This window comes from Gekko japonicus, unplaced genomic scaffold (genome assembly GCF_001447785.1).
Source record: "Gekko japonicus isolate JY-2015 unplaced genomic scaffold, Gekko_japonicus_V1.1 scaffold702, whole genome shotgun sequence".
In the NCBI taxonomy this organism is placed as follows: domain Eukaryota; kingdom Metazoa; phylum Chordata; class Lepidosauria; order Squamata; family Gekkonidae; genus Gekko; species Gekko japonicus.
Window position 1 is genome coordinate 62323 of NW_015175377.1, and position 12506 is coordinate 74828.

General features: G+C 48.6%; 1 protein-coding gene across 4 annotated transcripts in view; it reads right to left on the reverse strand.

Annotated features, from left to right (window-relative positions):
• Nucleotides 1–4771: 4771 nt before the first annotated feature.
• Nucleotides 4772–12506, reverse strand: part of KCNAB1 (potassium channel, voltage gated subfamily A regulatory beta subunit 1) — a 296623-nt gene continuing 288888 nt past the window's right edge. For all 4 annotated transcript variants that reach the window (XM_015425542.1, XM_015425540.1, XM_015425543.1 and 1 more), the window contains 2 exons: nt 6491–6579; nt 4772–5401 (listed from right to left, as the gene is read on the reverse strand). In XM_015425542.1, coding sequence (XP_015281028.1) covers nt 5312–5401; nt 6491–6579 — 179 coding nt within the window. In that variant the 3' untranslated portion in view covers nt 4772–5311. The remainder of the gene's footprint in view (nt 5402–6490; nt 6580–12506) is intronic.

A 12506-nucleotide genomic window follows, 5' to 3' on the forward strand; every position in this document is an offset into this window, starting at 1 on the left:
TGTGTCGCCTGTTAAGCTTTTCCACGTATAGATAGTGGCACATATCCTACCATGAATGAATGTGCTGTTTAGTCACAAGTGACTAATGGGGACCTCAAATATGGGGTGTTCAAGGCGAGAGATGAGCAGAGGTGGTTTGCCACTGACTTCCTCTGCATAAAGGTAAAGGTTCCCTTGCTCGAAAGCCAGTCGAATCCGACTCTAGGGTTGCGGTGCTCCAGCGCTGTCCGAAGACATTTCCGTGGTCATGTGGCCGGCATGACTAAACACCAAGGTGCACGGAACGCTGTTACCTTCCCACTGAAGTGGTACCTATTTATCTACTTGCAATTTCTTGCTTTCGAACTGCTAGATTGGCAGGAGCTGGGGCCAGAGACGGGAGCTCACTCCGTCATGTGGCACACTCGGGTCTCGAACTGCTGAACTACCGACCTTCCACAGCTGAACTACCGACCTTCCACAGCGTCTTAACCACTTGAGCCACCGCAGCTCTGCATAGCAACCCATTTTTCTTGGCCTCCCATCCAGATACAGACCATGGCCAATCTTCCTTAGTTTAGCAGGTGTCTACTATCTCCCCCTCCCCCCCCCCCCCCCCCAATTTTCCTGGGAAGCTGTCTTAGAACACAACGTTTGTTATTGGAAACAAACCCCTTTCAAATGAAAACTTTAAGGAAAAGAGAAGTTGTATTTTTCCTGTGTTGCATACTTCAGCTGGCAGTATGTTAATAGCCACTGGTAAAATGCTGTCTGCTGGATATCTCATTATGAGGCTTTTAAAAAAATTGTTTTTAGCAACCAATTACTAGGTTGCTTGTTTTCTTTTGCAGCATGCATTTTGCATAACATGATTTCCTCCACTGGGAGAAAAAGGCAAATGAATTTATTTAGCATCTAGTGAATCATAAGACACAATGCTATTTTAAATTCCATCAGTGCAGGCTCACCCCCACCCCGCAAATGAATGGAGCCAAGTCGTGATCAAGTCAGGTGCACAAAATGCCTTTATTATGTCCAAGCAGAAATCAAAGGCAGAAAGCAGTTGCTAGTATACAGCTGTTTAAATTCATTTATACAGGCCAATGACTTGATTAAACATGAAAAGGAAAAATTTAAAATACCTGCTGTCGTCAAACTCTTTTCAGATGTTTTTCAGATGATAGGTTTGAAAGGAAGGGGCATGCTGGATAGAGGAGTTCTGATTCATGAACTTCGCAGGGAGGGGAGGTTCCCCTTTTTGCCCTCTTGTGAGAAATAAAACGTTCCTTGTCTTTACTGTCCCTACGGCCTGCTCTCTCTGCTTCAGTCCTAGGGCCCCAAAAGTGTTGGTAGCTGTGTTGGTCCATAAGGATAGATCAAGATGGGTAGCCATGTTAGGCTGTCTGTAGCAGCAGAAAAGAGCAAGAGTCCAGCAGCATCTTAAAGACTTAAAATTTGTGGCAGGGGAGGAGCTTTCATGAGTCACTGCTTACTTCTTCAGATACCTATCTGAAGAAGTGAGCATTGACTCACAAAAGCTCCTCCCCGGCCACAACTTTTGTTAGTCTTGAAGGTGCTGCTGGACTCTTGCTCTTTTCTATTGAGCCATAATAAAATTCAAAACCCATGTGATCATCATAATGGTATAATCAAAGCTGTTATGTGGATTTTGGTTTTTTCATCCAAGGGGCAAATCTGTGTATGTAAAAGAAGATCTTGCTAGTTCCACCGAAGTAAATGCAGACAGCTGTTTTCAGGCAGGGAAATGACTCTGCGTATGTTCCAGATCTCTGGCATTCAGACTCGATGACTGGTGTGGGCCCTTGTGCATAATGGAAGATCGGTTTCGAAGTATGGAATGTGTTCAGCAAAGCTTCCTTTGTGTAGGTGGGGCTCTGTACTATAGCTGTTTGCCCTAAGCCAATAAAGGCGATCTGTGTGCAAGTAGAAGTTCCTCTTAGGAGTTCCTGCTTCTGAATCCAGACCTCCCTCTATTCAGAAGTGGTGTGCTACTTCCCTGATTGGTGGTCAGGGGCAATGTTCCCTCTAAGCTGAGTTAGTGTGAGCTAGCTCACGGTTTTTGAGCCTCTGGCTCACACATTTTTGTCTTAGCTCTGGAAGAATGGCTCCAGAACAAACCAATTTATGCAGTAGCCAAATCACCTGCTCACAACTAATGCCAGTAGCTCACAAAGTAGAATTTTTGCTCACAAGACTCCACAGCTTAGAGGGAACATTGGTCAGGGGTTCCCTTTTCTCTGCAACAGGTAATCTGATTGGCTACTAGCAGGGCTTTCTTTCTGGGGGGACGCACCAGAATGGAGTTCCAGAACCTCCTTGACAAAATTCTTTTAAAAATGTTTAAAAACTCATGAGTTTTCAGTATACAGACTGAAAACTTCATTTCCCTCATGAGAGTGCCTGCACCTCCCCCCACCCCCCAAAAGCCCTGGCTACCAGGGATACATTCTGCAACGTGTTGAAAAAGGGTGTGGAGGAGTGGAATTCTTAACACATCCGGTATTCTGTCTTGGGCCCAATCTTGGGTAAATTCACATAGCCTCCCTTTCGTATACGAGGACTGGTGGGGGGAGCCAAGAATGGAGAAAACTGCTTGGAGAAATAGATGAGAAGGGTGGGTAGGTTTAGTGCACCTTTCTTGCCAAACACCTCTTATGGTTCCCCTCCCATCATGTTCATTTTTACCTTCACGAAGTGGCTGGCCGCCTGGTTACCAGCTGATGAACTGGGATGGTCTTACCAAAGCCTCAACAGCTGTAGGGAGAGGCCACAACTGCATGCAACTAGAACAATAGTCTTCTAATCAACCAACTTCCAGAATAGTGAGAGTCAGGCAAACTAAAGACTGCTCAGTTGGTACAAGTTCCATTTCAGTGAGGGGGAAAGGCCCTGAGAAGATCTGCGTGGACCTCAGACCAAAGCAAGAGACAACTCTAGTGGCCCACAGCTTCATAACCTCACTAGATGGGAACATGACTAGTGGTTGTCAGTGGTATTGCCTTGGACCAACACACATCTTCCAGCCTGTGGAATAGGAAGGGGTTTTAGAATATACACAGAGATGCAAAGAGCTAGAGGCACACAGTAATGGACTCTATAGGCCAATCGCCAATCAAACATAACCATGTGACTAGTAGCAAGAAGCCATAGAGATTAGGGTGGTACAGCCAATCTTCCCATCCACTTTGTGTTGACTGGAAGTGTAGATTTGCTTGACTCCCTCTCTGTGATGCACACAGGCTTCTGTACACGAATTCTCAGCGCATGGCAGCTGTTGTTTTATGTCAGCTCGTGCTGACTTCCGGCCATACTTCCACATATGCACAGTACTGTGCAATGAAGCTTGTAGCATGGCACTGTGTGTGCACACTTGAAGACCTAGTCCTGTCCTGTCTGCACAGATTTCACGTACCATTGGTATGTGCCCTGCTTGGGAAGTGTGACTACTAAGCCCCACAGGAGTACTGAAAGCCATGGCAACCCCTGCTGAAATAAGACATACAACCCAGGCTAAGGGGGTGGGGAAGCTCTAACATGGGCTGGGATACTAAGTTATAATGAACTGCTCACAAATTGCGTTGAGCGTTCTTGGGGAAAACCCCCATGTTGTATAAGATGCCTGCACAAAGAACGGAAAATGAAATTCACCTATGTGGATATCTGGTCTCCAGGAAATTGTACAACAGCTCTGCACATTATTTACATTAATTGTACATTATATTAAGTAATAAAAGTTGCAGCAGCTACCATCTACAAGCTACCAAAAGTAAAGCAGGCTTTAAACAGAGAGGGGCTCTTGCTTGCAGGCTTCTGGTTTCCATTTCTGCATTTTTATATTGATTTTGAGTTACGTAGCTAATATTCAGTTGTTCTCTCAGCCTGTTCCCAATCGTGTGTGTTTAACAGTTCAATCTGAAGCAGAGTTACACAGTGATCCCAGAAGACTGTGTTTAGGATTGCATGGCTAGGGGCCAAGCCGTGAGAGAAATGGCCTGGAGGTGGCAGCAAAGCATAATCCTGGTTGTGCTGGCGGGGAGGGGGGGTTGCAGACTGAAGGTACTGGAGTGGCGAACTCACGGAGGTCTAGTGGCTTAAGGGGCCAGCCAGCGAACTCAAGTTTCACATACACCTTGCCAGAAATGTAACTGTAGGTCCCATTTTACCACACTGGGTAAGTGTCCTATCACATTCAGTGGGACTTGCTGCTATCACTTGAGGTCTTCAACCTTGCCACTTTTCTGACTAGCAGTAAAAGTAATGGGTATAACCCAGTCAAAGTTGAACGCTCAAAGCTGCCTTAGTCAGATCACTGGTCCATCCAGACTAGTATTGTCTTCTCTGGCTGGCAGCAGCTCTCCAGTAAAGGATTTTCACGTCAGCTACAACTACTTCATTCTTTTAAATGGCAATAGTAGGGACTAGAACCCGGGACCGTCTGCCTGCAAAGCGGATGCTCTACCACCAAATCACAGCCCCATCTATGTTAAGTGCTATTTATGTCAAGGGGAAAGTTACACACACGCTGGAATGTGTCTAATTTCTTAAAGAATGTGGTTTTGCCAAGCGCAACCTAAAATCAACTCAGAAACTAACCTGTATAATACCATAATTAATTTCCTGACTTTAAACAGTAAGCCCTTTGGTAGCTGAAGCCCAAAGCTGAAACTCACTTCAGCATTAAAAAAAGGCAAATTGGGGGGGGGGGGGGATCTGAATTTGCTCACTGTTGAAATAAACTTTGAAAATCTTTACACTTGAAAATGGTCTGTTGCATGTCTTTTATCCTAAGCCTTTACCTGTGTCTGACTTTTGTTCTTTGAAAAAATATATCTGTACATCCTTCTTTGAATTCCCAAGTACCTAATGCTTGGAAATCTTTATTGTTTCTTTACATGTGTATTTTCACTGCATAAACTGGAAGCGGCAAGAGGGAGAATAAACGGAGCACAATCCAGTGGATCCTGCACCACTACGTTGAATGGCAGCGCTGCTGTGCGTGTCTCATTCATCTCAACGGGGCTTGTGTAGCAGCCCTTCCCTCTGTGTGGTGCCCTTTGGCTTGAGCTGGAGTTGAGTCAAAAAACTCTGAGGACTTGAGTCAAAAGAAAAGAGCAAAGACTACCTCAGGCGACCAAGAGATGAGCTGTGCTTTCTGCGTTTGGGCACAGCACACACCCCTGAAGAATCCAGGGAACGAAAGGGACTGCTTGAATAAATTCTCATTATAACAGGATAATTAGTACTGCCTCAGTACTGTACTACGTACAGAGCGCGATTTTAGCCATGCAGTCCAATTCAGTCATGCAATGCATTAGGATCGGTAGTCTTTCTTGCTGTAAGGTTTGTTCCCCAAAATATTATCGATTTCATTCACGATGTGGGATGTCATCTTCGGAAGAACCTGCAGAGATAAAACAAGAGGTTTTTACTTTGGGTGGAAAGGGCTGTTCAGTTGCAGCTGACTCATGGTGATCCCATCCGCGGGGCTTTCCTGGCAAGAAATAAGCAGAAGTGGTTTGCCATTGCCTGCCTTGGTGTTCTTCCATCCAAGTACTAATCAGCACTGGCCTGCTTAGCTTCTGAGACAGCCCCGTAGCCAAGAATTTCTTCCTGTGGAGGGGGGGCTACGGTGCACCGGGGCACGCTAATTAAATTAAATTTAATTAAAGACACCTCCAGGCCTCTTTGGGGGGGGGGGCAAGACAGCAGGGGGGGGGCAGAGAGAAGCCGCATTCAGAGAGCTGCATTCTCACCCGCCCCCACTGCCGGCTGGGGAAACTTACCTTGTGGACAGTCTGTTCCTTTCACCACCCTCTCCTCCATGATGCATGGGCTCAGGGGTGCTCTCTCCCTCCCCCCCCTCCCCAGCAGGTTGTCCTCGTCTACCCCAGCACCTTCAAAGAGTGCCTCTTCCCTTCCCGTGGCCATCAGAGGCTGGATGGGCGTGCAAGTCCTGTCGGCAAGCAGGCGATCAAGTGCCCAGGAGAGTGGCTAGGCTGGCGGGGGTGTCTCCAGCTCAGCTGATGTGAGGCGGCCCCTTAAATAGGCGCCACAGTGGAAGCGGGGCTGGCAGTGACGGGCTGCTGAGCTGGCTCACTCGCCGGCTTGCCAGTGCCTGGGCGGAGGCAGCGGTGGGATGGAGCTGTGGGGCTCCGCCTTAACCACAGGGGGGCTCCGCCCCTAAAGCCCCACCACTGGCTACGGCCCTGTTCTCAGATCTGAGGAGATCGGGCTAGCCTGGGCCATCCAGAGCAGCATGCGTTTTACAGTTGCTCCAAGGAAGCTTGGACGCTGCCCAAAATCTGAGGTTTGCCATAAGAAGGGTGGCAGTGGCAAAAACGCCCTCCTTTGCACGTGTGGATATCTGCCTAAGACAAGCTGCATTTTGTGATATTTCCAAAATGCAAATTAAACGTCTCTGAATAGATTTCCATCCCAGGGTCTCTTAACTCTGTGTCTGCTAGTCAATGCAGAGTGGTTTGGTACTTGCCTGTATGGCACCGAGATTCTCTATTAGTTGCTCTGGGTTGGAAGATCCTAGGAGAACCGAACTCACACCCTCATTGCGTAGACACCATGCTGGAAACAACAGAAAGTGCACTGCTGTTAGGGTCATCGCTTGACATCAGAGAAACACGCGGTTCGAAGTCTCGTCTCTCCCACTGTTGGATTCTTGGTGACGGACAGTTCTGGACACAGGGAGCCGTCTGCTTCAGCACACTGGTCACCCAAGAGCTGTCTGGAGCCTTTCAGCACTGCTGTGATGATGTTGCTAAAAGTCTGCAGGACCAAGCTACACACACTTTAAGCCTCAGGAGGGGGAGTGCTATGGACACCTTTCTTGTCCCCCTACTTAAGACAGCCAAGGAGGGAAGGCTTTTTCAGTCGGGAACAGTGTTAGAGGAGAGTTAACCTGCTTTCTCTTGAGCTGTGGTCCCAACCCATGTTGCCCCTCCTCCTGCAGCCTCACATGTGGTTTGGGTCTAAAATTAGAGTTGCCAGTCTCCAGGTGGTAGCGGAAGATCTCCTGGAACTACAACTGGTCTCCAGGTTACAGAGATCAGTTCCCCTGGAGAAAATGGCTGCTTTGGAGGGCGGACTCTATGGCCCCTCCACTCTCCAAACCTCACACTCCACCACCACCACCAATGGGGTGGGTAACAACCGTGTAAGAGGACGGCCCTTGAAGATCTGCCATGAGACCGAGCTGGGTTGGTACCACTGGACTGGCCACATTTCAGCTACAGGACACTATCTACCTCCAATGAAAGATCCGGCACCTACCGTTGGAAGACCATCTTGTTCTTTATAGAGCACTTTGCTTTGTGATTCGAGGATTTTATTTTTGTTTTAAGTTGTTTTAATCTTGTTTTATATGTGGGCATTGTTGCCCTCTTGTAAGCCGCCCTGAGCCCGCTCACGGGGAGGGCGGGGTAAAAATACTAATATTTTTTTAAAAAGCTCCCTGGAGGGGTCTCCAGGAGTTTCCCAACCTGGAACTGGCAGCCCTGTTGCACCATGTGTGCTGGAGAACTATTCTACTTTTCTTATGCCCCATTGCATATCTTCCACCTTTTGAGCATAATGATGCCCACGGTTTGGCATCTGACAATTGCCAGGTCTCAGGGGAGGTGTTTTCAGTAGCTCTGCCTGCCTTAGGAGCTGCCTGTCTCCAGGTGTCTAAACCTTCTAAGCCTTCAATTGAATCAGAAGGTGGTGACTGGGTTTAGGATTGCACCGTGTAATAGTTCTATTCAGACAAGTCATTTCATGTAAAAATTGTTACATGAAGTCTTATTGATGGTCTTGATTTAAACAGTTAATGCTTGATTGGCTATATGAAAGTCCCTGTGATGTAGAAAGTTGCCTGAATCTGATATGCAGCTTGAATTAATAAATTACTTTTGTTAATGTTGTCATGTGTGATGTCCCTATCATGTATATGTATTGTATACATGTATAGGATTGTCTCACCACGCATGATGATTTTTACACATGATGTTCATTTTGTGACATGAAATGGGTCTTAGATAGTAGAAAAGAGCAAGAGTCCAGTAGCACCTTAAAGGTAAAGGTAAAGGTTTCCCTTGCTCGAAAGCCAGTCGAATCCGACTCTAGGGTTGCGGTGCTCATCTCCGTTTCAAAGCCGAAGAGCCAGCGCTGTCTGAAGACATTTCCGTGGTCATGTGGCCGGCATGACTAAACACCAAGGCACACAGAATGCTGTTACCTTCCCACTGAAGTGGTACCTATTTATCTACTTGCAATGCCTTGCTTTCGAACTGCTAGGTTGGCAGGAGCTGGAACTAGAGACAGGAGCTCACTCCGTCATGCGGCACACTCGAGTCTCGAACTGCTGAACTACCAACCTTCCACAGCCTGCAGTTCAGCGTCTTAACCACTTGAGCCACCGCAGCTTAAAGACTAACAAAAATTTGTAGCAGGGGATGAGCTTTCATGAGACACTGCTCACTTCTTCAGAGAGCTCCTACCCTGCCACCTTTTTTTAGTCTTTAAAGTGCTACTGGACTCTTGCTCTTTTCTGCTGCTACAGACGGACTAACATGGCTACCCACCATGATATGGTTCTTAGTGAATGACAAGGAGGGGTTTCTGTTTTCTCCTGACCTTTCTCCAAGAAACTGAGGGTAGTAACACGGTTCTCCCTTCCCTTTTTAAAGTAGCTTGGCTGAGAGGGAATGACAGGCCTAATGTCACCTGATATGTTTTGTGGCTCCAACCTGGGTCTCCTTAGTTCTAGTTTGACACTAACCACTATGTCCTCCTGCTAATTCCATTTCTGGCTCACACAATTGTTTTGCTAGCCCCACATGCAATTAGTCTAGTCATCTGATGTCTAAAAGGAAAGAAGTGCTAACTTCTGTAAAGCTCTCTTGTCAGACAGCCAGTGTGGTACAGTGCTTAGAGCATCTGACTAGGATCTGGGAGTCCCAGGTCTGAAGTCCCTCCTCTGTCATGGACATCCACTGGGTGACCTTGGGCTAGTCACTCTCTTCCTGTTGTGTCCTGGGCAATGTTCCCTCTAAGCTGTGGAGTCTTGTGAGCAAAAATTCTATCTTGTGAGCTACTGGCATTAAAGTTGTGAGCAGGTAATTTGGCTACTGCATAAATTAGTTTGCACTGGAGCCATCCTTTCTGAGCTGAGACAAAAATGTGTGAGCCGGAGGCTAAAAAACTGCGAGCTAGCTCACACTAACTCAGCTTAGAGGGAACACTGGTCCTGGGCCCAGCTTCGACTGGCCTAGCTTGAAACCGAGAACAACAGTTTGCTAGGATCCTGGAAGGAACCTATAGACCAGGAGCCACACTGTAAATAGCCTATCACGGGTAGTGGGTGTGGGGTGGGGTGTTGTGCACGGATTTAAACAGGGCTTCGGTTCTGCTAGTTTGTCTTAGTTTTGAGCTGATTCACAATAAAGTATGAGCTGATCACTAATCGCGTGTCGAACCCAGTATATTTCACTTCCTCAGCCTTGAGGAGTGGTTATTGTGTGGATAAAACGGAAGAGGGGAGAACGAGGAAAGTCGCTTTGGGCTCCCTTTGGGGGAAAAGGCAGATTATTAATGATGTAAATAAGCCAAGAGGCCATCCTAAATTTCCACAGAAAGTTTGTAATAAAATACAAATGTTTTTTTTTTTTTTTTAAAGAGAGGGTGATGGTTTTTGCTAAACCCTTCCTCCCATTGCAGATTAATGTTGCCTACTCTAGGCTGAGAAATTCCTGGAGATTTGGGGGTGGATCCTGGGAAGAGTGGGTTTTGAGGACAGGAAGGACCTTGGTGGGTATAACGTCAATGAGTCCACCTTCCAAAGCAGCCCTTTTCTCCTGCGGAACAGATCTATGTAGTCTGGAGATAAGTTGTAACGCCAAGAGATCTCCAGGCCCCATCTTGAGGTTGGCAACCCTACTCCAGACCTCTTCATTCCGCACTGTCCATGGCATTCCCTGTCACCCAGGAGCGGCATTTGGGGAAACTCCATGGGCTGCAAGCAGGACAGGAGAAGTGAGAAAGTACGGTTCTGCTGGTAGAAGTGATTTCTACCATCAGAAAACAACCTTTTGATTCTTCACCCTGTGTTATTTCTTTGAAATGGTGCCAACCTGCTCTGAGCCTTAGAGGACACAGCTGGTTAGGAATCTAAGCAAACTAAATAGCTGCTGCAGCAGCAGCAGCAACAACAGCAAAACTTGCTTGGACACTGGAGGTGGTGAAAGGTAAATTAACCCCTCTTCTCTGCAGTTTGTTTCCAAGACACGCTAGATCTGTGAAACTTTCTATGTCAACAAATTCAGGGTTTGCCCCAGATTGCAGATTAGGATGAATTTTTCCCATCAGTGATTTGCAGAACTGATAAATAGGCTCTCCAGCCTGCGCCATCTGATTTCTTAAGTTTGTTCTTGCATTGGCTGCATTTGTGGATTTTTTTCTTTTTTCTTTTTTCTTTTTAAAAAAATCACCTGCCAGGGCGAGGAGTGATGTCCCGAAGGTTATCTGAACTGTACGGGATCATTTATCTCCCATGCCGTCAGCTGCATGCAACATTTAAATGGTGTCTTCAGCACGGCAAGGAGAAGACGGCACAGTTAAAAATGATTAATGGCCCCTCTTGAATTCCTGTGCTGTGTTAGCTATACTGGAACAGCCTGAGTCAATCAAGGCACAGCTGTTAGGAAGGAACTATGCTACAGGTGGAAGCCTGTTCATGATTATTTCACAGTAATCATCAAATTTGTTCCTATTGTCCATAAAAAATGGATACTGTTTACGTACAAAGCTGAGGTAGTCATTAGTTTTTTTAAAACAATATAGCATTCAGTGGGGTGGCTTGATAACAGATTTTGATGCATTCTGTAGAATTATCTGATGTACGCTTTCAGCACTTTGGGAAAGTCACCATTTTTGCCACAGCAGCAATGGGATGGAAACAGATCAGGCACAGAGGGCCGGCATGACGGAATAGGGCAAGGGTGTCAAACATGAGGCCTGGGGGCTGGACGCAGCCCGTCTAGGGCTCTTACCTGGCCCGCGAGCAATTGGAATGAGGGAAGGAAACAGGAGGCTGCTGGGGGGGGGGAGGCAAACAGGCTCATGTGTTGAGGTGTTTGTGTGTGGCTGAAGCTGTCAAGAAATAGAAAGGAAATGGCTAGGGGGTGGGGCTAAGTTCAAATAGCGTGGGGGTTATGGAAGCGAAGGCAAAGAAAGAGGAGTTGTGGTGTTCCTGTAGTGTCCGCGGACCGCCACCGGAGGTCAGCGCATATGCCCTAGCTTCAGTCCGAACAACAATAGGGACTAGGATCCTAGTCCCTCCTCTGGGGAACCAATGGGATCCGTGGCGGGAGATTTGAACCCACCAATGGTGACCAGGGGCGGTCCCCAGGTGTGTATATAGTTGGCCTGCCGGCCGTTTATCTCTCGTCTTTGTTGTGTGCTAATAAAGCGTGCTATGCACCACGTCGTTGTCTGTCGTTCATCCATGCGGCTACCCACTACATAACAGTGGCGACGAGGATGGGATCCAGCCGCAACTGAGCCAGGCCGTCGCGAGGGACTAGGAGGCCGCGAAGCCGCCGATCTGATGAGCGATCCAGCGAGCAACGGAACCGCTCCTCCCGTACCCCCTCCGACGCGCACAATGGCGACCGCACCGGGGCTTGGGCTGCTGCAGCCCTTCGACATAGCCCACCCGCAGGACTGGCCCTCCTGGGTACAAGGGGCCAAGTCCGCGCTGGAATTTTTTGATGTGACCGACGAGGGCAAGAAGCGGGGGTTCCTCCTGGCCTCCTGCGGCACCGCCGTGGTGTCCCTGGCCAGACGACTACTCTCCCCCACGGACCTTGGCGACTGCACGTTCGAGCGGATCATCGATGCGGTGCAACAACACTTCGCACCCAAGCCCACCGAGCTGGCCTGCAGGGTAACGTTTTACACCCGCCATCAACAGGCCAAGGAGACCGCCGCGGAGTTCCTCGCAGAGCTGCGACAACTCTCGGCGGATTGCAACTTCGGAGAGCACCTGGAGGATGCCCTCCGCGACCACTTCGTCGTGGGCCTGCGAGAGATGAAGCTGAGGCGGAAGCTGATGGAGAGAGAGAAAGTCACCACAGCAGAAGCCCTCGCAGCGGCAGTCGCGTGGGAGCGGTCGCACATCACCCCCACCGCAGCCCTCCAAGTCGAGTCAGATGACCCGGAGGAACAGGACGTCCACCGGGCCTACGGAGGGGCCCGGCAGCGCACCCAAGCTCCCCAGCGAGCCCCAGCGCCGACCGCTAGCGCCGACCGCCAGCGTCCCAGCGCGTCGTGTGCCAGCTGCGGAGACGCGCACGACCGAAGGACTTGCCGCTTCCGCAACGTGGTCTGCCGCAGCTGTGGCCGCTCGGGCCACATCGCAAAGGTTTGCCGGTCCAAGCCATCGGGACGACCCCAACCAAACCGCCAGAGAGCAGAGGCCCACTTCGAGGAGGATGCCAGCGCGGAGGACATCT